This window comes from Babylonia areolata, chromosome 9, assembly GCF_041734735.1.
Source record: "Babylonia areolata isolate BAREFJ2019XMU chromosome 9, ASM4173473v1, whole genome shotgun sequence".
Lineage (NCBI taxonomy): Eukaryota > Metazoa > Mollusca > Gastropoda > Neogastropoda > Buccinidae > Babylonia > Babylonia areolata.
Genome location: NC_134884.1, coordinates 79,143 through 107,071, shown reverse-complemented (window position 1 = coordinate 107,071; position 27,929 = coordinate 79,143). Strand labels below are relative to the sequence as shown.

Sequence of the window (27,929 nt, the reverse complement as noted above, 5' to 3'; positions counted from 1 at the left end):
AAAGAGTAATCCAGAAGACTCATAACCTATTATTGGTGTGACTGAAGATTTTTTCCCCACTATGTTTAATCCAACTTTGGCATTGGCAGACTAAGTATTTCCAGAGAAGATGACAATGTTAAAGTTCACCATGGACACACATACGCATGCATGCATGCACGCACGCACGCGCATACACACACACACACACACTGGGTTATTACACAGAATCACATTGTTTACACAAGTGAGTCAAAAAATCACTGTGTTTTAGTAAAAAAAAACCAAAAGTGCATGTAAAGATTCTTCTGTAAAAAATTACAAGTATTTTATTCATTATCTTTATCTCTTCACTGTGTTCTTGTGACTCTTTGAGAGACATGCAAACGATTGAGAGGCATGTGAGTGATTGAGAGGCATGTGAGTGATTGAGAGGCATGTGAGTGATTGAGAGATGTGTATAAATGATTGAGAGATGTGTACATGATTGAGTGATGTGTAAATGATTGATAGGCATGTGAGTGATTGAGAGTCATGTAAATGATTGAGAGGCATGTAAGTGATTGAGAGGCATGCAAGGGATTGAGAGGCATGTGAGTGATTGAGAGGCATGTAAATAATTGAGAGGCATGTGAGTGATTGAGAGTCATGTAAATGATTGAGAGGCATGCAAGGGATTGAGAGGCATGTAAATGATTGAGAGGCATGCAAGGGATTGAGAGGCATGTGAGTGATTGAGAGGCATGTAAATAATTGAGAGGCATGTGAGTGAATCAGAGGCATGCAAGTAATTGAGAGGCATGTGATTTAATGAGAGGAATGTGAATGTTTGAGAGGCATGTAAATGATTGAGACATGTGAATGATTGAGAGGTATGTGAGTGCTTGAGAGGCATGTAAATGATTGAGAGGCATGTGACTGAGAGGCATGTGAATGATTGAGAGGCATGTAAGTGAATGAGAGGCATGTAAATGATTGAGAGACAAGTGAGTGATTGAGAGGTGTGTAAATGATTGAGAGGCATGTGTTTAACATCCATTGTATTCCTGTCCCGCGATGAAGAGTTGCCGTTTGCTGGCATGGAAGTGCTTTCTTTTTTCTATTTCCCATTGATATTTATTATTTGTTTTGTTTGTGCAGGTTCAATACATAGACCTGCGTGACAGGTTCTCTGGGGACATACACACCTGCGAATTTTTGCTGAAGATCATTGGATGGATCCACCCCAAATTTGGCTTTGCCTGGGTGCTCCAGGTGAGTGTTCAGAACTGTTTCCACACAAGTATTGGTGTGTGCTGAGAGTGGTTTGGTTGTTGGAGTGTGTTCAGCATTGATCTGTCCATAAGGTGGTCTGTGCATGTCTACCTCTGTGTGTGTGTGTCTGTGCGCATGCACACGCTTGTGTGTGTGTGCGCACTCATGCATGTGTATGTGTGTCTGAGTCTGTGTGTGTCTGTCTGTGTGCGTGTCTGTGTGTGTGTGTGTGTGTGTGTGTGTACTTGTATGTGTATCTTCTCATTCTTCCTTAACGCTGTTAAGAGTCATTTGGGTGCTGCGATCTTGAAGATGCCTACAATAAGGTCCAGTTTGCGCACCTCATGGAGCTGCTACTAAGGTATGGAGTAAGTTTGACACTGACAAGATGGATAGCAGCAGCGCTTCAGGAAAGAACCGTCGTCCTACGCCTCGGAGATTGGATGTCTGCACCTTCTAAACTATCCATGGGACTGCCACAAGGGTCTCCGCTTTCTCCTGTCCTCTACAATGTCTACACGAAGGGCCTTGCAGACTTAAACAACAATGGAATAGCTCGGGTGCTTACTCTTGCGGATGATGGCCTGGTCTTCAAAACTTCGAAAGATGCTCAGGAAAGAATAAAGCCGTCCAGAAACAACTAAACAATGTTGCTCAATGGTGCAAAGACACAGGATCTTCCATCAATCCAGCGAAAGCCCAAACGTTGCTGTGCACCCTCAACAACAGAACCGCGAGCAAATCACCACCTTCTGTGTCACTCGATGGGATTCAGATCAAGAAAACTGAATGCCTACGCTACCTAGGAATACACTTCGACAGGATGCTGACCTTCAGAAAACATACGGAAAATACTGTTCTCAAATGCAAAAAGGGCCTTTCAGTCTTAAAAGCAATGGCAACGAAAGGTATTGAACAACGCCACCTCTTCCTGCTATACCAATCACTCGTCCTCAGTGTGATCGACTATGGACTTGGGCTAACAACACCGTCTCAAAGCAACCTCCTAAAATTAGAAAGAGTACAAAATGAAGCTATGAGGCTGATCCTTGGAACAACAAAAGACACACCCACAGAAACCATGCGATACCTGCTTGACCTTCCTTCAGTGCAGGCCAGAAACAAGTTAGAACAGGTCAAGACCTACTTCAAAGCATTAGAAAACCCTCAAAACCCACTGCATGACGCAGTCAAAGAACCAAAAGGCAGCCGCCTAGGACGAGGAAGATCATGGATGGGGCAAGCAGAAGACACAATCCAGCTAGTATGCCGACTACAAGACCTGAAAGAAACAAAAGAATGGGAGAAAAACCCCGAAAACCTCAACCATCTATTCAACACAGCCATTTCACCCACTCTAGGAAGACATTGTCGGGAATGGCCAGAGGGCAAAACTGATGCGGAAGTGAAACTACTCATAGAAGAAAACAGTAAAGAAGAGGACATCATATACACAGATGGCTCAGTCACCAAAGACCAATCCGGTTGGGGATTCACTGCGAAACAAAATGGAAAAACAGTTAGGGAAGAGAATGCTGCCTACAAAGTCACAACCTCCAGCCTAACGATGGAAGTTGAAGCTGTGACACATGCCCTCCAGTGGCTATCGTCCATCCATACGCCCGGAAACCAACATGCCATGATTCTAACCGACTCAATGAACCTCTTACAGAAAATTGAAAACGGAATGGGAAGCCCAGAGTGGCATAAGGCAATGCGCAACTTTCAGATTAAAAAACTCACATGGTCATACTGCCCGGGACATGCAGGTGTTAAGGGAAATGAGCGAGCTGACAGACTTGCTGGTAACGCAACACCAACGAGCGGCCTACATCTAGGAAAATCGGAAATCCTCAGAAAAGTCAAAGAATATCAAAAAGAACAGGTACAAGGCCATCACACCATTGATTGCCTCAAAGAAATAAAAGCAGAGAGAGGGAGTGGCCGTAAGTCTAACATGAAAGGTAGAGCATGATGCTTTGCTAATCAAACAAATATCGGCATCATTTCCAAACCAACATTGCGCAAATTCCTTCAAAACGGAACAGAGTCTCTGTGGGCTTTTCCAAATATAATAGACTGAGCAACACACTAGACGCCACGTTCTTGGCATCAGAGATCTTTTCCCATCCCTCTTGCGGCCAATCAGTGGCAGCCTCTGTGCGTGTGTGTATGTGTGTGTTTGTGTGCATGTGTGGGTCTGTATTTTTGAGTGCGTTTGTGCATGCGCGAGAGTGTAAGTGTACACAAGTGTCAGTAGAGTTCTGTGCACGTGCATGTGTGTGTGTGTGTGTGTGTGTGTGTGTGTGTGTGTGTGTGTGAGGGGGAGGTGGGGGTGCGGGGGGAGGTGGGGTAGAGGATGAGGTATGTGAGTGTATGCATGCCTACACTGTGGGAGGAACATGATATTGGAACGTGTATATATATATATATATATATATATATATATATATATATATATATATATCTTTGTACATATGTGTGTGGAGATATGGGCATATGTGTGTGTGCTTGTACAAGTAAGTGTTCATCTGTTTGTGTGTGTGTGTGTGTGTGTGTGTGTGTGTGTGTGTGCCGTGGAAGCTGTGATACGTAGACTAGAAATGAGTGTGTGGAGGAGGGGGGTAGAGGAGGTGCAGGGTAATGTGTGTGGTGTGTGTGTGTGTGTTGGAGCTCATGTACGTTTATATGTATTTGACTGTGCTTTCATATCTGTGAAACTGCATGTTCGGTGCATATCTGTTATGCATGTGTGGGTGTATATGTGAATGTGTGTCTTCATGTTTTACATCTATTTGCTTTTTTTTTTTTTTTTTTTTTTACACAGTTATCATTTATTTATTTATTTGTGGAAGCTTATCTATCATTTATTCGCCCCTTTTTTTTTTTTTCCTCAAGGCCTGACTAAGCGCGTTGGGTTACGCTGCTGGTCAGGCATCTGCTTGGCAGATGTGGTGTAGCGTATATGGATTTGTCCGAACGCAGTGACGCCTCCTTGAGCTACTGAAACTGAAACTGAAACTTGGGTGCTGCACAGAACTGTTGAAAACTATTCCTTTACGTCTGTCAAATTATGTCATAGCATGTCAGTTGTATGTCATATGCAAATGGTTCTCTGCAATGTTGTATGTCACAGGCAAATGGTTCTCTGCAGTGTTGTATGTCACAGGCAAATGGTTCTCTGCAGTGTTGTATGTCACAGGCAAATAGTTCTCTGCAGGTAGGCAAATGGTTCTCTGCAATGTTGTATGTCACAGGCAAATGGTTCTCTGCAGTGTTGTATGTCACAGGCAAATGGTTCTCTGCAGTGTTGTATGTCACAGGCAAATGGTTCTCTGCAGTGTTGTATGTCACAGGCAAATAGTTCTCTGCAGTGTTGTATGTCACAGGCAATTGGTTCTCTGCAGTGTTGTATGTCACAGGCAAATGGTTCTCTGCAATGTTGTATGTCACAGGCAAATGGTTCTCTGCAGTGTTGTATGTCTCAGGCAATTGGTTCTCTGCAATGTTGTCAGTCCACAGGGTTTTTGTTTTCCCTCCCACCTCCCTGCCTCAACAATTTAATGGCTGATTGTTTAAGGAAGGAAGCAAGGATGCTGATTTTTTTACATGGCTGATTGTTTTAGCAAGGACGCTGATCTTTTTACATAGCTGATTGTTTTAGCAAGGATGCTGATCTTTTTACATGGCTTGTTGCTTTAGCAAGGATGCTGGATTGTTTTACATGGCTTGTTGCTTTAGCAAGGATGCTGGATTGTTTTACATGGCTTGTTGCTTTAGCAAGGATGCTGGATTGTTTTATATGGCCATGCCAGTAGTTTTCTTTTCTTAACTGATGTCTGCATTTCTTCATGTGGTCCAGTGTGCTACTTGATTGTTAGGTGCACTTGTGTTTTGGTGATGTGATCATTCATCAGTGTGGTCACACATGTAATAATAGTAATAAAAAACGATAATAATAAAATGCAGGCTCATATAGCACAGTGCCCCCATCTCACAGGGCTTAAAATAAAATACACAAATTGAAGACAAAGTGATGTAAAAATATGTACAAAGTCAATACAGTCTCACATGACATTGGCTAAAATATACATATTTAAGACTGAGTGACTCAAAAATATGTAAATCAGCACAGGCACCATCACAGTCTCAAATCACACGGGAACAAACCACAGCAAAACTAGGCACATCACATTCGAAGTAAAAAAATAAACACCAAAGAACCAGCATCATAAACAACAACAACAACAACGACAACAACAAAAAAACACCGAAAAATCACCACAAATTCATACAATCCACACAAAGAGCACATCCATTAATAAGATCACAGCAAGCATATGCAGGAAAAGTTTCAGTGAGAAAAGTACAGTTTGAAAAGATATGTTTTGAGTGCTCTCTTGAATGCGGGTGTTGGGTGTAACGGAGGTGTGAGGGTAATGCATTGCACTGTTTAGGTGCAACAAAAGAAAAAGAATGGCCACCGTAAGTTTTTGTAAGGATCTTTGGAACACACAGTGTTTGCTTTTCATTTGAAGAACGAAGTTGTGTGAATGGTGAATAGAAAGAAAGTAGATCTGAAAGTTAGACAGGACAAGAATCAGTGAAGAAATTGTGACAAAGGACTGAGAGTTTGTATTGTAATTGTGCTTGAATGGGGAGCCAGTGAAGGGAAGCAAATAGGGGAGTGATGTGTTGACATTTCTTAGTTTTGAGAGTGAGTCGTGCTGCAGTTTTGAACTTTTTGAAGTTTGTCAACAGTGTTTGGGGCAGCCAGCAAGAAGAGCATTTCCTTCCATAATCTATTCTAGATGGAACAAAAGAACAAACCAAAGTCTTTGTGGTTTCTGTGGTCAGATATTGATGAATGGAGCTGAGTTGTCAGAGTGCTGCATATGCTGACCTACAAATGTGTTTGGTGTGTATGTCAAGTGTCATGTCATCTGAGACTGTAAAAGCATGTACCCTAAATTGCATGCAGATGCTGAGAAAGGTATGTCCGAGTTTCCTACCAGTATAGATAAGGTCTAGGCAAGTCAGGTCAGGTCATTATATCTGCAACTGGTAACCTGTAATCCAGTACAACCTGTTCAGGGTCGGGTTGCCGGCGACTAAACTGGCACTCCCACCGCTCCCTTCCGGGACTGGTGAGGCGGGTGGCTAGACAGCCTTATGGAGATCCATAAAAGGGCGTCGGCTCAGGAGAGCCACAGACAGCCATCTAGCTCCACCGTGCTGTGTGCATGCCACATGCAGTTGGCCCCCGGGGTGTGTCTACCCATGCATGCGAAGTCTGGATCCGGCAGAATCTGCGGAAGAAACCTGTCGGTTCAACTGAGAGGAAGGCGGTTACAGCAACGCACTGTGGAGTGCAGAGAGCAAGATGAGACGCCGAAAGGATATCTTGGTCATCCACTGCATCCGTGCTCATCCTCCAGTCGTCTCGACTTAGTCTTGCCACTGGAAATTGGTGGACCCGGACGAGAGAGTGAGGTCGACGTTGCGCAACTCCTCTTCACTTTAAACAAACTCATCGCGCAAGTCATCAGTCATCCTTAATGACCTTTCATCCTTCCAAGTTAGAAAATGAGCTCTTTGAGTGAATTAGAAGTGCTTCTGTCTTATCATTTAGTTTGAGTTTGTGATTTGTCATCCATGATTTGACATCTGTGATGCATGACTGTAACGTCTGTATGGTTTGACCTATTTCTGTAGGGTGACATGTTCAGTAAAGCTGTGTGTCATCTACAAAAGATTGGTTGGAAACAAAGTGACTTTGGATGAGTGTATGAAGAGGTTTGGTGTACATGATGAACAGTGTATGACCCAAGACAAAACCCTGTGGAACTTTGAACAAAACGGATGCTGGTAATGATAGTGATGAATGATTGTTGATAATGACTGTCTGGATGCGACTTGAAAGATAGCTTTTGATCCAAGAGAGAGCTAATCCCGAAACCCCATAGTAGTTATGAAGGATGTGCAACAAAAGTGTATGGTCTATGGTGTTGAACGCTGCGCTGAGGTCTAACAAAGTAAGAACAGAAACATGACCTGTTCCCCAAACGTGTACTTGAGTGCTGTCCTGACTGTTACAGGACATTCATCAGTGTGGTCAGTGAAACTGAGTGCTGTCCTTCCTGTTACAGGACATTCATTCATCAGTGTGGTCAGTGAAACTGAGTGCTGTCCTGACTGTTACAGGACATTAATTCATCAGTGTGGTCAGTGAAACTGAGTGCTGTCCTGACTGTTACAGGACATTCATCAGTGTGGTCAGTGAAACTGTGTACTGCCCTTACTGTTACAGGACATTCATCAGTGTCGTCAGTGTAGCTGTGTACTGTCCTTACTGTTACAGGACATTCATCAGTGTTGTCAGTGTAGCTGAGTGCTGTCCTGTTACAGGTCATTCATCAGTGTTGTCAGTGTAGCTGAGTGCTGTCCTGACTGTTACAGGACATTAATTCATCAGTGTGGTCAGTGAAACTGAGTGCTGTCCTGACTGTTACAGGACATTAATTCATCAGTGTGGTCAGTGAAACTGAGTGCTGTCCTGACTGTTACAGGACATTCATTCATCAGTGTGGTCAGTGAAACTGAGTGCTGTCCTGACTGTTACAGGACATTAATTCATCAGTGTGGTCAGTGAAACTGAGTGCTGTCCTGACTGTTACAGGACATTCATCAGTGTGGTCAGTGAAACTGTGTACTGCCCTTACTGTTACAGGACATTCATCAGTGTCGTCAGTGTAGCTGTGTACTGTCCTTACTGTTACAGGACATTCATCAGTGTCGTCAGTGTAGCTGTGTACTGCCCTTACTGTTACAGGACATTCATCAGTGTCGTCAGTGTTGCTGAGTGCTGCCCTTACTGTTACAGGACATTCATCAGTGTTGTCAGTGTAGCTGAGTGCTGTCCTGTTACAGGTCATTCATCAGTGTCGTCAGTGTATCTGAGTACTGTCCTGACTGTTACAGGACATTTATTCATCAGTGTGGTCAGTGTAGCTGAGTGGTGTCATGACTGTTATAGGACATTCATCAGTACATTGTGGGGTACACATGTACCTGAGTGCTATCCTGACTGTTACAGGACATTCATCAGTACAGTGTGGGGTACATGTGTACCTGAGTGTTGTCCTGTTACAGGACATTCATCAGGACAGTGTGGGGTACACGTGTACCTGAGTGCTGTCCTGACTGTTACAGGACATTCATGAGTACAGTGTGGGGTACACGTGTACCTGAGTGCTGTCCTGAGTGTTACAGGACATTCATGAGTACAGTGTGGGGTACACATGTACCTGAGTGCTGTCCTGACTGTTACAGGACCTGAAGGACACACTGAGACAAGAGCTGGACTTTGAACAGGAGGCACGCAATGGGGAACAGTGTCGCCGCGACTTGCACCACCTGAAATACGTCTACGTCCCTGACGTCTTCTGGAACAGGACCTCCAAGGTAACTCTACAACTGTACACACACACACACATGTAGATATGCACACACACACACTCTCTCTCTCTGTGTCTTTCTCTGTGTGTGTCTCTCTCTCAGTCATTCTCTCTCTGTCTCTGTCTCTCTCTCTCTGTGTCTCTCTCTTGGTCATTCTCTGTCTGTCTCTCTCTCTCTCTCTCTCTGTCTCTGTCTCTTTGTCTCTCTCTCTGTCTCTCTCTCACACACACCACACACACAAACACACACAGCCCCCCCATGCCCCCTAACACTCAAATACACTCAATCAGACCCTTCTACAGTACCCCAAGCCACCCTCCCCCCTGTCCACACACACACACACACAGAGGATAAAGGGTGTGTCCACTGTGTGCAGAGAGTGCTGACCACAGAGTACATTAATGGCTGCAAGATCAGTGACCTGCAGGCCATACAAGGCATGGGGCTGTCTGTCAGAGACGTGAGTTCTGGGCCCATCACTGCTTTCAGCCTTTCATGCTTGTGTGTTTGTGTGTGTGTTTGTTTGTGTGTGTGTATGTGTGTGTGTGTGTGTGTATGCATGTGTGTGTGTGGGTGGGCAGGTGGGTGTAGCAGTGTGTGTGTCTGTGAATATGCATGTGTGTGTGTAGGTGGCCAGGTGGGTGTTGGTGTGTGTGTGTGTGGTAGGATGTATATAGGTGTGTTGGTGGTGGGGTGTATGTACGTTGTAGGGTGCATATGTGTGTGTTCATGGTACATGTTTGTTTGGGGGGTGATGTGTGTTTGTGTCGGGGCAGGGCGTTGTGTGTGTTGAGGTGCATTTCAGTGTATGTTGGTATATGTATGTATATGCATGAAATGTTAAGTGTTGTGTAACAGAGGACTGTGTGTGAAGTGATGTGTGGTATTTAACAGAAGACTGTGTGTGAAGTGACATGTAGTGTTTAACAGGACTGTGTCAGTGTGTGTGAAGTGATGTGTGGTGTTTAACAGAGGACTGTGTGTGAAGTGACATGTGGTGTTTAACAGAGGACCGTGTGTGAAGTGATGTGTGGTGTTTAACTGAGGAAGGTGTGTGAAGTGATGTGTGGTGTTTAACTGAGGACTGTGTGTGAAGTGATGTGTGAAGTGATGTGTGGTGTTTAACAGAGGACTGTGTGTGAAGTGACATGTGGTGTTTAACTGAGGACCGTGTGTGAAGTGATGTGTGGTGTTTAACTGAGGACTGTGTGTGAAGTGATGTGTGGTGTTTAACTGAGGACTGTGTGTGAAGTGATGTGTGAAGTGATGTGTGGTGTTTAACTGAGGACTGTGTGTGAAGTGATGTGTGGTGTTTAATAGAGGACTGTGTGTGTGTGAAGTGATGTGTGGTGTTTAACTGAGGACTGTGTGTGAAGTGATGTGGGGTGTTTAACAGAGGACTGTGTGTGAAGTGATGTGTGGTGTTTAACAGAGGACAGTGTGTGAAGTGATGTGTGGTGTTAACAGAGGACTGCGTGTGAAGTGATGTGTGGTGTTAACAGAGGACTGCGTGTGAAGTGATGTGTGGTGTTAACAGAGGACAGTGTGTGTGTCTGTGAAGTGATGTGGGGTGTTTAACAGAGGACTGTGTGTGAAGTGATGTGGGGTGTTTAACAGAGGACAGTGTGTGTGTGTGAAGTGATGTGGGGTGTTTAATAGAGGACTGTGTGTGAAGTGATGTGTGGTGTTAGCAGAGGACTGAGTGTGTGAAGTGATGTGTGGTGTTTAACAGAGGACTGTGTGTGTGAAGTGATGTGTGGTGTTTAACAGAGGACAGTGTGTGTGTGTGAAGTGATGTGTGGTGTTTAACAGAGGACAGTGTGTGTGTGTGAAGTGATGTGTGGTGTTTAACAGAGGACTGTGTGTGTGAAGTGATGTGTGGTGTTTAACAGAGGACTGTGTGTGTGTGAAGTGATGTGTGTGAAGTGATGTGTGTGAAGTGATGTGTGGTGTTTAACAGAGGACTGTGTGTGTGTGAAGTGATGTGTGTGAAGTGATGTGTGTGAAGTGATGTGTGGTGTTTAACAGAGGACTGTGTGTGTGTGAAGTGATGTGTGTGAAGTGATGTGTGGTGTTTAACAGAGGACTGTGTGTGTGTGAAGTGATGTGTGTGAAGTGATGTGTGGTGTTTAACAGAGGACTGTGTGTGTGAAGTGATGTGTGTGAAGTGATGTGGGGTGTTTAACAGAGGACTGTGTGTGTGAAGTGATGTGTGTGAAGTGATGTGTGGTGTTTAACAGAGGAATGTGTTTGTGAAGTGATGTGTGAAGTGATGTGTGGTGTTTAACAGATGACTGTGTGTGTGAAGTGATGTGTGTGAAGTGATGTGTGAAGTGATGTGTGTGAAGTGATGTGTGGTGTTTAACAGGACTGTGGGATCTTGCAGGTGGACCGGAAGCTAGTGCAGTGTTTCTCAGACCAGATATTCCTGTCAGGATTTGTCCACGCCGACCCTCATCCTGGCAATGGTCAGCCAATGTCTCTCTCTTTCCCCCTGCTCTCTGTCTTCTCAGCTGTTGATCTTGCATTGTGTACAGTATCAGTATGTTTTGACAGTCTGGTGTGTTACTGCATTGTGTACAGTATGAGTATGTTTTGACAGTCAGGTGTGTTACTGCATTGTGTACAGTATGTTTTGACAGTCAGGTGTGTTACTGCATTGTGTACAGTATGTTTTGACAGTCTGGTGTGTTACTGCATTGTGTACAGTATGTTTTGACAGTCTGGTGTGTTACTGCATTGTGTACAGTATGTTTTGACAGTCAGGTGTGTTACTGCATTGTGTACAGTATGTTTTGACAGTCTGGTGTGTTACTGCATTGTGTACAGTATGTTTTGACAGTCTGGTGTGTTACTGCATTGTGTACAGTATGAGTATGTTTTGACAGTCTGGTGTGTTACTGCATTGTGTACAGTATGAGTATGTTTTGACAGTCAGGTGTGTTACTGCATTGTGTACAGTATCAGTATGTTTTGACAGTCTGGTGTGTTACTGCATTGTGTACAGTATGAGTATGTTTTGACAGTCAGGTGTGTTACTGATTGTGTACAGTATGAGTATGTTTTGACAGTCTGGTGTGTTACTGCATTGTGTACAGTATGAGTATGTTTTGACAGTCAGGTGTGTTACTGCATTGTGTACAGTATGTTTTGACAGTCAGGTGTGTTACTGCATTGTGTACAGTATGAGTATGTTTTGACAGTCTGGTGTGTTACTGCATTGTGTACAGTATGTTTTGACAGTCTGGTGTGTTACTGCATTGTGTACAGTATGAGTATGTTTTGTGTGTTACTGCATTGTGTACAGTATGAGTATGTTTTGTGTGTTACTGCATTGTGTACAGTATGAGTATGTTTTGTGTGTTACTGCATTGTGTACAGTATGAGTATGTTTTGACAGTCTGGTGTGTTACTGCATTGTGTACAGTATGAGTATGTTTTGACAGTCTGGTGTGTTACTGCATTGTGTACAGTATGTTTTGACAGTCTGGTGTGTTACTGCATTGTGTACAGTATGAGTATGTTTTGACAGTCTGGTGTGTTACTGCATTGTGTACAGTATGACTATGAGTATGTTTTGACAGTCTGGTGTGTTACTGCATTGTGTACAGTATGAGTATGTTTTGACAGTCTGGTGTGTTACTGCATTGTGTACAGTATGAGTATGTTTTGACAGTCAGGTGTGTTACTACATTGTGTACAGTATGAGTATGTTTTGACAGTCTGGTGTGTTACTGCATTGTGTACAGTATGAGTATGTTTTGACAGTCTGGTGTGTTACTGCATTGTGTACAGTATGTTTTGACAGTCAGGTGTGTTACTGCATTGTGTACAGTATGTTTTGACAGTCAGGTGTGTTACTGCATTGTGTACAGTATGTTTTGACAGTCTGGTGTGTTACTGCATTGTGTACAGTATGAGTATGTTTTGACAGTCTGGTGTGTTACTGCATTGTGTACAGTATGTTTTGACAGTCTGGTGTGTTACTGCATTGTGTACAGTATGAGTATGTTTTGACAGTCTGGTGTATTATAGTGCATTGTGTACAGTATGAGTATGTTTTGACAGCCAGTTGTGTTACTGCATTGTGTACAGTATGGGTATGTTTTGACAGTCAGGTGTGTTACTGCATTGTGTACAGTATGTTTTGACAGTCTGGTGTGTTACTGCATTGTGTACAGTATGTTTTGACAGTCTGGTGTGTTACTGCATTGTGTACAGTATGTTTTGACAGTCTGGTGTGTTACTGCATTGTGTACAGTATGTTTTGACAGTCTGGTGTGTTACTGCATTGTGTACAGTATGTTTTGACAGTCTGGTGTGTTACTGCATTGTGTACAGTATGTTTTGACAGTCTGGTGTGTTACTGCATTGTGTACAGTATGTTTTGACAGTCTGGTGTGTTACTGCATTGTGTACAGTATGAGTATGTTTTGACAGTCAGGTGTGTTACTGCATTGTGTACAGTATGAGTATATTTTGACAGTCTGGTGTGTTACTGCATTGTGTACAGTATGAGTATGTTTTGACAGTCTGGTGTGTTACTGCATTGTGTACAGTATGAGTATGTTTTGACAGTCTGGTGTGTTACTGCATTGTGTACAGTATGGGTGTGTTACTGCATTGTGTACAGTATGTTTTGACAGTCAGGTGTGTTACTGCATTGTGTACAGTATGAGTATGTTTTGACAGTCTGGTGTGTTACTGCATTGTGTACAGTATGAGTATGTTTTGACAGTCTGGTGTGTTACTGCATTGTGTACAGTATGAGTATGTTTTGACAGTCAGGTGTGTTACTGCATTGTGTACAGTATGAGTATGTTTTGACAGTCTGGTGTGTTACTGCATTGTGTACAGTATGAGTATGTTTTGACAGTCTGGTGTGTTACTGCATTGTGTACAGTATGAGTATGTTTTGACAGTCTGGTGTGTTACTGCATTGTGTACAGTATGTTTTGACAGTCAGGTGTGTTACTGCATTGTGTACAGTATGTTTTGACAGTCAGGTGTGTTACTGCATTGTGTACAGTATGAGTATGTTTTGACAGTCAGGTGTGTTACTGCATTGTGTACAGTATAAGTATGTTTGACAGTCTGGTGTATTACTGCATTGTGTACAGTATATTTTGACAGCCAGGTGTGTTACTGCATTGTGTACAGTATATTTTGACAGTCTGGTGTGTTACTGCATTGTGTACAGTATATTTTGACAGTCTGGTGTGTTACTGCATTGTGTACAGTATGTTTTGACAGTCTGGTGTGTTACTGCATTGTGTACAGTATGTTTTGACAGCCAGGTGTGTTACTGCATTGTGTACAGTATATTTTGACAGCCAGGTGTGTTACTGCATTGTGTACAGTATATTTTGACAGTCTGGTGTGTTACTGCATTGTGTACAGTATATTTTGACAGCCAGGTGTGTTACTGCATTGTGTACAGTATGTTTTGACAGTCTGGTGTGTTACTGCATTGTGTACAGTATGAGTATGTTTTGACAGTCTGGTGTGTTACTGCATTGTGTACAGTATGTTTTGACAGTCAGGTGTGTTACTGGATTGTGTACAGTATGTTTTGACAGTCAGGTGTGTTACTGCATTGTGTACAGTATGTTTTGACAGTCAGGTGTGTTACTGCATTGTGTACAGTATGTTTTGACAGTCAGGTGTGTTACTGCATTGTGTACAGTATGAGTATGTTTTGACAGTCTGGTGTGTTACTGCATTGTGTACAGTATGTTTTGACAGTCTGGTGTGTTACTGCATTGTGTACAGTATGAGTATGTTTTGACAGTCAGGTGTGTTACTGCATTGTGTACAGTATGAGTATATTTTGACAGTCAGGTGTGTTACTGCATTGTGTACAGTATGAGTATGTTTTGACAGTCTGGTGTGTTACTGCATTGTGTACAGTATGAGTATGTTTTGACAGTCAGGTGTGTTACTGCATTGTGTACAGTATGAGTATGTTTTGACAGTCTGGTGTGTTACTGCATTGTGTACAGTATGTTTTGACAGTCTGGTGTGTTACTGCATTGTGTACAGTATGTTTTGACAGTCTGGTGTGTTACTGCATTGTGTACAGTATGAGTATATTTTGACAGTCAGGTGTGTTACTGCATTGTGTACAGTATGTTTTGACAGTCTGGTGTGTTACTGCATTGTGTACAGTATGAGTATGTTTTGACAGTCAGGTGTGTTACTGCATTGTGTACAGTATGTTTTGACAGCCAGGTGTGTTACTGCATTGTGTACAGTATGTTTTGACAGTCAGGTGTGTTACTGCATTGTGTACAGTATGAGTATGTTTTGACAGTCTGGTGTGTTACTGCATTGTGTACAGTATGAGTATGTTTTGACAGTCAGGTGTGTTACTGCATTGTGTACAGTATGAGTATGTTTTGACAGTCAGGTGTGTTACTGCATTGTGTACAGTATGTTTTGACAGTCAGGTGTGTTACTGCATTGTGTACAGTATCAGTATGTTTTGACAGTCAGGTGTGTTACTGCATTGTGTACAGTATGAGTATGTTTTGACAGTCTGGTGTGTTACTGCATTGTGTACAGTATGTTTTGACAGTCAGGTGTGTTACTGGATTGTGTACAGTATGAGTATGTTTTGACAGTCAGGTGTGTAACTGTATTGTGTACAGTATGAGTATGTTTTGACAGTCTGGTGTGTTACTGTATTGTGTACCGTATGTTTTGACAGTCAGGTGTGTTACTGCATTGTGTACAGTATGTTTTGACAGTCAGGTGTGTTACTGCATTGTGTACAGTATGAGTATGTTTTGACAGTCAGGTGTGTTACTGCATTGTGTACAGTATGTTTTGACAGACAGGTGTGTGACGCAATACACTGTACATCATTATATAACAGACAGATGTGTGACGCACTGTATACAGCATTATATAAAAGGCAGGTGTGTGACACACTGTGTACAGCATTATATAACAGACAGATGTGTGACGCAATACACTGTGTACAGCATTATATAACAGACAGATGTGTGACGCACTGTGTACAGCATTATATAACAGACAGGTGTGTGACGCTTCATCAACTTCTACCTCAGGAATTTCCGTATGACCAGGGCTGATGGTTCCAAGGGGATTTCCTTTGTCGCGGCTAACACTGCCGTCTCAGTTACAAGGGCTCCCCATATGAACCAGTAGGCGTTGCCCTCCTCCATTTGCTTTAAATTCTGCATCAGTTTGACATGGTACAGTATATGATACCAAAAGGAGGAGTTTGTATTATACTCCATGTTTGGTGTTAAATATACTTACCATGTCAAACTCGAATGCCCGCCCGTCCGTCCCCGCATCTCCGCCGTGGTTCTCATGGGGCATTTTTGTGCATGGCCACGGAATGATTAAGCGCTTATAGTTTTTAGAGGCGTTTGATTGGCTGAGAGCGGTGGGCCCATCTTTTCACTGTTAGCCGCGCGAAATTTGGCCAAGCAGAGCAAACCAATAGGCCTAGTTTGCATCAGTTTGACATGGTAAGTATATTTAACACCAAACATGGAGTATAATACAAACTCCTCCTGTGTGTGACGCACTGTGTGCAGCATTATATAACAGAGAGATGTGTTACGCACTGTGTACAGCATTATATAACAGACAGGTGTGTGACACAATACACTGAACAGCATCATATAACAGACAGATATGTGACACAATACACTGTGTACAGCATTATATAACAGACAGATGTGTGATGCAATACACTGTGTACAGCATTATATAACAGACAGGTGTATGGTGCACTGTGTACAGTTTTATATAACAGACAGGTGTGTCATACACTGTGTCCTGTGTTATATAACAGACAGGTGTGTGACGCACTGTGTACAGCATTATATACAGACAGGTGACGCACTCTGTACAGCATTATATAACAGACAGGTGTGTGACGCACTGTGTACAGCATTATATACAGACAGGTGTTTGACGCACTTTGTATAGTGTTATATACAGACAGGTGTGTGACGCACTTTGTACAGTGTTATATAACATACAGATGTGTGACGCACTTTGTACAGTGTTACATAACAGACAGGTGTGCAATGCACTGTGCACAGTGCTATATAACAGACAGATGTGTGACACACTGTGTACAGTGTTATATAACAGACAGCTGTGTGACGCACTGTGTACAGTGTTATATAACAGACAGGTGTGTGACACACTGTGTACAGTGTTATATAACAGACAGATGTGTGACGCACTGTGAACAGTGTTACATAACACACAGGTGTGTGACACACTGTGCACAGTGTTATATAACAGACAGATGTGTGACACACTGTGCACAGTGTTATATAACAGACAGATGTGTGACACACTGTGCACTGTTATATAACAGACAGATGTGTGACGCACTGTGCACAGTGTTATATAACAGACAGATGTGTGACACACTGTGTACAGTGTTATATAACAGACAGGTGTGTGTCACACTGTGTACAGTGTTATATAACACACAGATGTGTGACACACTGTGCACAGTGTTATATAACAGACAGGTGTGTGATACACTGTGTACAGCATTATATACAGACAGGTGACGTACTGTGTACAGCATTATATAACAGACAGGTGTGTGACGCACTGTGTACAGCATTATATAACAGACAGGTGTGTGACGCACTGTGTACAGCATTATATAACAGACAGGTGTGTGACGCACTGTGCACAGTGTTATATAACACACAGGTGTGTGACGCACTGTGAACAGTGTTACATAACAGACAGGTGTGCAATGCACTGTGCACAGTGTTATATAACAGACAGATGTGTGACACACTGTGTACAGTGTTATATAACAGACAGGTGTGTGACGCACTGTGTACAGCATTATATACAGACAGGTGTTTGACGCACTGTGTACAGCACTATACACAGACAGGTGTTTGACGTACTTTGTACAGTGTTATATAACAGACAGGTGTGTGACGCACTGTGTACAGTGTTATATAACAGACAGATGTGTGACACACTGTGAACAGTGTTATACAACAGACAGGTGTGCAATGCACTGTGCACAGTGTTATATACAGACAGGTGACACACTGTGTACAGTGTTATATAACAGACAGGTGTGTGACACACTGTGTACAGCATTATACACAGACAGGTGTTTGACGCACTGTGCAGTGTTATATAACAGACAGATGTGTGACGCACTGTGCACAGTGTTATGTAACAGACAGATGTGTGACACACTGTGTACAGTGTTATATAACAGACAGGTTTGTGACACACTGTGTACAGTGTTATATAACAGACAGATGTGTGACACACTGTGAACAGTGTTACATAACAGACATGTGTGCAATGCACTGTGCACAGTGTTATATAACAGACAGATGTGTGACACACTGTGTACAGTGTTATATAACAGACAGATGTGTGACGCACTGTGAACAGTGTTACATAACAGACATGTGTGCAATGCACTGTGCACAGTGTTATATAACAGACAGGTGTGTGACACACTGTGTACAGTGTTATATAACAGACAGGTGTGTGACACACTGTGTACAGTGTTATATAACAGACAGGTGTGTGACACACTGTGTACAGTGTTATATAGCAGACAGATGTGTGACACACTGTGTACAGTGTTATATAACAGATGTGTGACACACTGTGTACAGTGTTATATAACAGACAGGTGTGTGACACACTGTGTACAGTGTTATATAACAGACAGGTGTGTGACGCACTGTGCACAGTGTTATATAACAGATGTGTGACACACTGTGTACAGTGTTATATAACAGACAGGTGTGTGTTGCATTGTGCACCGTGTACTGTGTACTGTGTTCATACGACAAGGGGTGGGTGTGCATTGACAGAAAGGTGTGTGATGCACTGTGTACAGCATTATGTAACAGACAGATGTGTGACACACTGTGCAAAGTGTTATATAACAGACAGATGTGTGACACACTGTGCACAGTGTTATATAACAGACAGGTGTGTGACGCACTGTGTACAGCATTATATACAGACAGGTGACGCACTGTGTACAGCATTATATAACAGACAGGTGTGTGACGCACTGTGTACAGCATTATATAACAGACAGGTGTGTGATGCACTGTGTACAGCATTATATAACAGACAGGTGTGTGACGCACTGTGTACAGCATTATATAACAGACAGGTGTGTGACGCACTGTGTACAGCATTATATAACAGACAGGTGTGTGACGCACTGTGTACAGCATTATATAACAGACAGGTGTGTGACGCACTGTGTACAGCATTATATACAGACAGGTGTTTGATGCACTGTGTACAGCATTATACACAGACAGGTGTTTGACGCACTGTGAACAGTGTTACATAACAGACAGGTGTGCAATGCACTGTGCACAGTGTTATATAACAGACAGATGTGTGACACACTGTGTACAGTGTTATATAAAAGACATGCGTGTGACGCACTGTGCACAGTGTTATATAACAGATGTGTGACACACTGTGTACAGTGTTATATAACAGACAGGTGTGTGACACACTGTGTACAGTGTTATATAACAGACAGGTGTGTGACGCATTGTGTACAGTGTTATATAACAGACAGATGTGTGACGCACTGTGAACAGTGTTATATAACAGACAGGTGTGCAATGCACTGTGCACAGTGTTATATAACAGACAGATGTGTTACACACTGTGTACAATGTTATATAACAGACAGATGCGTGACACACTGTGCACAGTGTTATATAACAGATGTGTGACACACTGTGTACAGTATTATATAAGAGACAGATGTGTTACACACTGTGTACAGTGTTATATAACAGACAGGTGTGTGACGCACTGTGCACAGTGTTATATAACAGATGTGTGACACACTGTGTACAGTGTTATATAACAGACAGGTGTGTGTTGCATTGTGCACCGTGTACTGTGTACTGTGTTCATACGACAAGGGGTGGATGTGCATTGACAGAAAGGTGTGTGATGCACTGTGTACAGCATTATGTAACAGACAGGTGTGTGACACACTGTGCAGTGTTATATAACAGACAGGTGTGTGGTGCACTGTGTACAGTGTTCATACAACGCGGGGTGGATGTGCATTGACATAGGTGTGTGATGCACTGTGCATTGTGTAGTGTTCCTACGACGCGGGGTGGATGTGCATTGACATAGGTGTGTGATGCACTGTGCACTGTGTACAGTGTTCATACGACGCGGGGCGGATGGCCGGGCGCAGCTAGTGCTGCTGGACCACGGGCTATACGAGCGGCTGAAGCCGGGGGAGAGGCGGTCGCTGTGCCAGCTGTACAAAGCCATCATCATGCTGCAGGAGGACAAGATGCAGCTCTTCTCCAGGGACCTGGGCGTGCACGGTGAGTCAGTGTGCTCCTCTGCACTCCTCTGGCCTGGGTGTTATGGAGTGCATGGCGAGTCAGTGTGCTCCTCTGCACTCCTCTGGCTTGGCTGTTAAGGAGTGCATGGTGAGTCAGTGTGCTCCTCTGCACTCCTCTGGCTTGGCTGTTAGGGAGTGCATGGTGAGTCAGTGTGCTCCTCTGCACTCCTCTGGCTTGGCTGTTAAGGAGTGCATGGTGAGTCAGTGTGCTCCTCTGCACTCCTCTGGCTTGGCTGTTAGGGAGTGCATGGTGAGTGTGTGCTCCTCTGCACTCCTCTGGCTTGGCTGTTAAGGAGTGCATGGTGAGTGTGTGCTCCTCTGCACTCCTCTGGCTTGGCTGTTAAGGAGTGCATGGTGAGTGTGTGTGCTCCTCTGCACTCCTCTGGCTTGGCTGTTAGGGAGTGCATGGTGAGTCAGTGTGCTCCTCTGCACTCCTCTGGCTTGGCTGTTAGGGAGTGCATGGTGAGTCAGTGTGCTCCTCTGCACTCCTCTGGCTTGGCTGTTAGGGAGTGCATGGTGAGTCAGTGTGCTCCTCTGCACTCCTCTGGCTTGGCTGTTAGGGAGTGCATGGTGAGTCAGTGTGCTCCTCTGCACTCCTCTGGCTTGGCTGTTAGGGAGTGCATGGTGAGTCAGTGTGCTCCTCTGCACTCCTCTGGCTTGGCTGTTAAGGAGTGCATGGTGAGTCAGTGTGCTCCTCTGCACTCCTCTGGCTTGGCTGTTAGGGAGTGCATGGTGAGTCAGTGTGCTCCTCTGCACTCCTCTGGCTTGGCTGTTAGGGAGTGCATGGTGAGTCAGTGTGCTCCTCTGCACTCCTCTGGCTTGGCTGTTAGGGAGTGCATGGTGAGTCAGTGTGCTCCTCTGCACTCCTCTGGCTTGGCTGTTAGGGAGTGCATGGTGAGTGTGTGCTCCTCTGCACTCCTCTGGCTTGGCTGTTAGGGAGTGCATGGTGAGTGTGTGCTCCTCTGCACTCCTCTGGCTTGGCTGTTAGGGAGTGCATGGTGAGTCAGTGTGCTCCTCTGCACTCCTCTGGCTTGGCTGTTAAGGAGTGCATGGTGAGTCAGTGTGCTCCTCTGCACTCCTCTGGCTTGGCTGTTAGGGAGTGCATGGTGAGTGTGTGCTCCTCTGCACTCCTCTGGCTTGGCTGTTAGGGAGTGCATGGTGAGTCAGTGTGCTCCTCTGCACTCCTCTGGCTTGGCTGTTAGGGAGTGCATGGTGAGTCAGTGTGCTCCTCTGCACTCCTCTGGCTTGGCTGTTAGGGAGTGCACGGTGAGTCAGTGTGCTCCTCTGCACTCCTCTGGCCTGGGTGTTAAGGAGTGCATGGCGAGTCTGTGTGCTCCTCTCTGCTCTCCTTTATCATGGGTGTTACGGAGTGCATGGTGAGTGTGTGCTCCTCTGCACTCCTCTGGCCTGGGTGTTAAGGAGTGCATGGCGAGTCTGTGTGCTCCTCTCTGCTCTCCTTTATCATGGGTGTTAAGGAGTGCACAGCGAGCCCCTGTGCTCCTCTCTGCACTCCTCTGGCCTGGGTATTAAAGAGTGCATGGTGAGTCTGTGCTCCTCTGTGCTCCTTTATCATGGGTGTTAAGGAGTACACGGTGAGTCCCTGTGCTCCTCTGCGCTCCTCAGGCCTGGGTGTTAAGGAGTGCAGGGTGATTGTACTTGTTCTAACTGAATGACATTGCAAACCAATAATGGCACCAAAAAGCAGCTGTCAGTGGGCTATACCTGGGTAGGGCACAGGTGTGCTGTAATTCCTGAGTAGTGTACAGACTTCTGTATCTGTCCTGGAATACTAATGTAATGTGCATATTTCTATATCCAGACGGAAATGCCAATGTACTGTGCTTGTATTTTCCCCAGTAATGTGTTGTAACTTGCAGATTTTCAGATATGTGCCATAATACCCAAGGAATGTGCAGATTTCCATATTTGTGCTTTAATGCCTGTGTGATCTGCAGACTTTGATATTTGTGCTGTAATGCCAATGTAATGTGCAGACTTCCATATCTTTGCCATAATGCTGATGCAAAGACCTGTGCGTCTGAAGAATCGACCCCTGTTCCGTACACAGCCAGTCAGTCGCAGAGAATGGAGGAACCTAACTCCAGAGAAGCAACAAGCATTGCGTGAAGAGTTCATTGTCATCCATGATCGAGTTCTGCAAGTCATGCGTGACATGCCCAGTGCTCTGTGGTTTATTTTTCGGTAATCAGAACATAAAATGTAAGTCTGAAGATTGTTTTGTTTCTGGAGTTCTGGAGAAGATTCTGTTTTAGAAACATTTGGGTGACTGAGAAATGAAGACGACATTGAACCAACGAGGAAATGCAGTGTGTCTAAATCTGATTGTTATCAGGAAATGAAGACAATATTGAACCAACGAGGAAGTGCGTGTCTAAATCTGATTGGTTATCGGGAAATTAAGACAAGATTGAACCAATGAGGGACGGGCGCAATAGCCGAGTGGTTAAAGCGTTGGACTGTCAATCTGAGGGTCCTGGGTTCGAATCATGGTGACGGTGCCTGGTGGGTAAAGGGTGGAGATTTTTACGATCTCCCAGGTCAACATTTGTGCAGACCTGCTAGTGCCTGAACCCCCTTCGTGTGTATATGCAAGCAGAAGATCAAATACGCACGTTAAAGATCCTGTAATCCATGTCAGCGTTCGGTGGGTTATGGAAACAAGAACATACCCAGCATGCATACCCCTGAAAACGGAGTATGGCTGCCTGCATGGCGGGGTAAAAACGGTCATACACGTAAAAGCCACTCGTGTGCATACGAGTGAACGCAGCAGAAGAAGAAGAGCCAACGAGGAAGTGTGTGACTGAATCTCATTATCAGTGACTGAGAAATAAAGACAACATCGAACCAAGAAAAGCAGCAGTGTATCTAAATCTCATTGGCCATCAGTTGGTATTGGTAGCAGGGTGCCACATTCACATAGCCAAGCAATGTTGTTTGATTCTGCGACCAGCCATTTCTTTGATGGTACTACAGCTATTTACTTTGGAAACTGATACTGATCTGGGCCATTGCAGGGGACTATTACTGTGCATAGCTACTGGAAAAGTAACGGCACAGAAACTGATATGGGTTGATTGAACTTTTGACAGATTCAAGAGATATCTGTCATTGGAAATGTAACAGCACAGAAATTGATATCGGTTGATCGAACTTTGGACAGATTCAAGAGATATCTGTCTACTGGAAATGTTACAACACAGAAATTGATATCAGTTGATTGAACTTTTGACAGATTCAAGACATATCTTCAGACTTACCCGTTTTGTGCTTTGTTTTGTTGGATTCCTGTGTGGATGTATCTTGGAATGCAACATTCAGGATTTGTTCTGCCCTGTTCTGTTGCATGATTCAGTGTCACTGTTCGTCTGTCCTCTTGTTTCACACATTACACAGTGCTGGGCTGACTGCACTGTTCTGTTGCATGATTCATGTCTGTTCACCTGTTTCACACATTACACAGTGCTGGGCTGACTGCACTGTTCTGTTGCATGATTCATGTCTGTTCACCTGTTTCACACATTACACAGTGCTGGGCTGACTCACCAACATAGCCACCTCCAACCCCCTTCTTGTGCAGACTTCCAGTTGTTCTGCGAGATCTTAGTGCAGCGGCCAATCAGACGACAGAGAATGCATTTGCCAAGTCGCATGACAGCAGAAGACTTGCGCCACATGCGCGTGATGGCGCAGCAGCACTTTGATCAGATCATGAGGGTGCTACAGGACATGCCCCGCTGCCTGCTGCTCGTCATCAGGTGGGCACTACACACACACCTATGGGGGGGTGGGGGGGTGTCATCAAATGGGCATTACACACACACCTGGGGAAGGGGGGGTCATCAGGTGGGCACTACACACACACCTATAGGGGGGGGGGTCATCAAATCGGCATTACACACACACCTGGGGAAGGGGGGTCATCAGGTGGGCACTACACACACACCTATGGGAGGGGGGTGGGTCATCAGGTGGGCACTACACACACACCTATAGGGGGGGGGGTGTCATCAGGTGGGCACTACACACACACCTATGGGGGGGGGGTCATCAGGTGGGCACTACACACACACCTATGGGGGGGGGGTCATCAGGTGGGCATTACACACACACCTATAGGGGGGGGGGGTCATCAAATGGGCATTACACACACACCTGGGGAAGGGGGGGTCATCAGGTGGGCACTACACACACCTGAGAGGGTCATGTGAGCATCACACACACACACACACCTGTGTGGTCATCAGGTGGGCACTACACACACACCTGCGTGGTCATCAGGTGGGCACCACACACACGCCTGTGTGGTCATTAGGTGGGCACTACACACACCTGTGTGGTCATCAGGTGGGCACTACACACACACCTGTGTGGTCATCAGGTGGGCACCACACACACACACCTGTGTGGTCATCAGGTGGGCACCACACACACACCTGGGGTAGTCATCAGGTGGGCACCACACACACACCTGGGGTAGTCATCAGGTGGGCACCACACACACACACACCTGGGGTAGTCATCAGGTGGGCACCACACACACACCTGGGGTAGTCATCAGGTGGGCACCACACACACACCTGGGGCAGTCATCAGGTGGGCACCACACACACACCTGGGGTAGTCATCAGGTGGGCACTACACACACACACACCTGGGGTAGTCATCAGGTGGGCACCACACACACACCTGGGGTAGTCATCAGGTGGGCACCACACACACACACACCTGGGTGGTCATCAGGTGGGCACCACACACACACCTGGGGGTGTCATCAGGTGGGCACTACACACACACCTGGGGTAGTCATCAGGTGGGCACCACACACACACCTGGGGTAGTCATCAGGTGGGCACCACACACACACCTGGGGTAGTCATCAGGTGGGCACTACACACACACCTGGGGTAGTCATCAGGTGGGCACTACACACACACCTGGGGTAGTCATCAGGTGGGCACTACACACACACCTGGGGTAGTCATCAGGTGGGCACCACACACACACCCCTGGGGTAGTCATCAGGTGGGCACCACACACACACACACCTGTGTGGTCATCAGGTGGGCACCACACACACACCTGGGGTAGTCATCAGGTGGGCACCACACACTCCTGGGGTAGTCATCAGGTGGGCACTACACACACACCTGGGGCAGTCATCAGGTGGGCACCACACACACCTGGGGTAGTCATCAGGTGGGCACCACACACACACACACCTGGGGTAGTCATCAGGTGGGCACCACACACACACCTGGGGCAGTCATCAGGTGGGCACCACACACACACCTGGGGCAGTCATCAGGTGGGCACCACACACACACCTGGGGTAGTCATCAGGTGGGCACCACTCACACACCTGGGGTAGTCATCAGGTGGGCACTACACACACACCTGGGGTAGTCATCAGGTGGGCACTACACACACACCTGGGGTAGTCATCAGGTGGGCACCACTCACACACCTGGGGTAGTCATCAGGTGGGCACCACACACACACACACCTGGGGTAGTCATCAGGTGGGCACCACACACACACACACCTGGGGTAGTCATCAGGTGGGCACCACACACACACACACCTGGGGTAGTCATCAGGTGGGCACTACACACACACCTGGGGTAGTCATCAGGTGGGCACCACTCACACACCTGGGGTAGTCATCAGGTGGGCACCACACACACACCTGGGGCAGTCATCAGGTGGGCACCACACACACACACACCTGGGGTAGTCATCAGGTGGGCACAACTCACACACCTGGGGTAGTCATCAGGTGGGCACCACGCACACACCTGGGGCAGTCATCAGGTGGGCACCACACACACACCTGGGGTAGTCATCAGGTGGGCACCACACACAGACCTGGGGGTGTCATCAGGTGGGCACCACACACACACCTGGGGCAGTCATCAGGTGGGCACCACACACACCTGGGGTAGTCATCAGGTGGGCACCACACACACACCTGGGGTAGTCATCAGGTGGGCACCACACACACACCTGGGGCAGTCATCAGGTGGGCACCACACACACACCTGGGGTAGTCATCAGGTGGGCACCACTCACACACCTGGGGTAGTCATCAGGTGGGCACCACACACACACACACCTGGGGTAGTCATCAGGTGGGCACCACTCACACACCTGGGGTAGTCATCAGGTGGGCACCACTCACACACACACCTGGGGTAGTCATCAGGTGGGCACCACACACACACCTGGGGTAGTCATCAGGTGGGCACTACACACACACACACCTGGGGTAGTCATCAGGTGGGCACCACACACACACCTGGGGGTGTCATCAGGTGGGCACTACTCACACACCTGGGGTAGTCATCAGGTGGGCACTACACACACACCTGGGGTAGTCATCAGGTGGGCACCACACACACACCTGGGGTAGTCATCAGGTGGGCACCACACACACACACACCTGGGGTAGTCATCAGGTGGGCACCACTCACACACCTGGGGTAGTCATCAGGTGGGCACCACACACACACACACCTGGGGTAGTCATCAGGTGGGCACCACACACACACCTGGGGTAGTCATCAGGTGGGCACCACACACACACACACCTGGGGTAGTCATCAGGTGGGCACCACACACACACACACCTGGGGTAGTCATCAGGTGGGCACCACACACACACACACCTGGGGTAGTCATCAGGTGGGCACCACACACACACACACCTGGGGTAGTCATCAGGTGGGCACCACACACACACCTGGGGTAGTCATCAGGTGGGCACCACACACACACCTGGGGTAGTCATCAGGTGGGCACCACACACACACCTGGGGTAGTCATCAGGTGGGCACCACACACACACACACCTGGGGTAGTCATCAGGTGGGCACCACACACACACCTGGGGGTGTCATCAGGTGGGCACCACTCACACACCTGGGGTGGGGTATCAGGTGGGCACTACACACACACCTGGATGGCTGCAACTGGGAGAGAAGAGAATATTGAGAGACAAGGAATTGGAGAAAAGAGAGAGAAAAGAGTAGGTGGGTTAGAAACCAGAGAAATAAGGGATACAGACATGGGGTTTGGGGAACAGAGAGAAACAATGGATACAGACATGGGGTTTGGGGAACAGAGAGAAACAAGGGATACAGACATGGGGTTTGGGGAACAGAGAGAAACAAGGGATACAGACATGGGGTTTGGGGAACAGAGAGAAACAAGGGATACAGACATGGGGTTTGGGGAACAGAGAGAAACAAGGGATACAGACATGGGGTTTGGGGAACAGAGAGAAACAAGGGATACAGACATGGGGTTTGGGGAACAGAGAGAAACAAGGGATACAGACATGGGGTTTGGGGAACAGAGAGAAACAAGGGATACAGACATGGGGTTTGGGGAACAGAGAGAAACAAGGGATACAGACATGGGGTTTAGAAAACCAGAGAGAAACAAGGGATACAGACATGGGGTTTGGGGAACAGAGAGAAACAAGGGATACAGACATGGGGTTTGGGGAACAGAGAGAAACAAGGGATACAGACATGGGGTTTAGAACAAGAACAAGAACAGAACTTGAATCTCCAGGCCTCTGGCCCCTAAAAAGAGGTCAAAAGTACACAATATGGTGATCACTCAGCCACAACAAAATGTAAAATACGTACTAACTTAACCTGTAGAACAAAAGTGCTTCTTGTGCATGGTAAATTAATTCTAACTTTCATCATTGTTGTCACAGAATTCCTGTCGTATCTTCAGGGCATTAAATATATAAATGCAGAGTTTACAAATACTGTAAACAGAACCATTCTTTATCAAGTGAACATACAAT

General features: G+C 45.9%; 1 protein-coding gene across 1 annotated transcript in view; it reads left to right on the top strand.

Moving 5' to 3' along the window:
- Positions 1-27,929, top strand: part of LOC143285667 (putative aarF domain-containing protein kinase 5) — a 51,963-nt gene that overhangs the window by 14,798 nt on the left and 9,236 nt on the right. The window contains exons 6-11 of the mRNA XM_076593064.1: positions 1,120-1,233; positions 8,566-8,697; positions 9,068-9,151; positions 11,078-11,159; positions 19,896-20,066; positions 23,688-23,865. Coding sequence (XP_076449179.1) covers positions 1,120-1,233; positions 8,566-8,697; positions 9,068-9,151; positions 11,078-11,159; positions 19,896-20,066; positions 23,688-23,865 — 761 coding nt within the window. The remainder of the gene's footprint in view (positions 1-1,119; positions 1,234-8,565; positions 8,698-9,067; positions 9,152-11,077; positions 11,160-19,895; positions 20,067-23,687; positions 23,866-27,929) is intronic.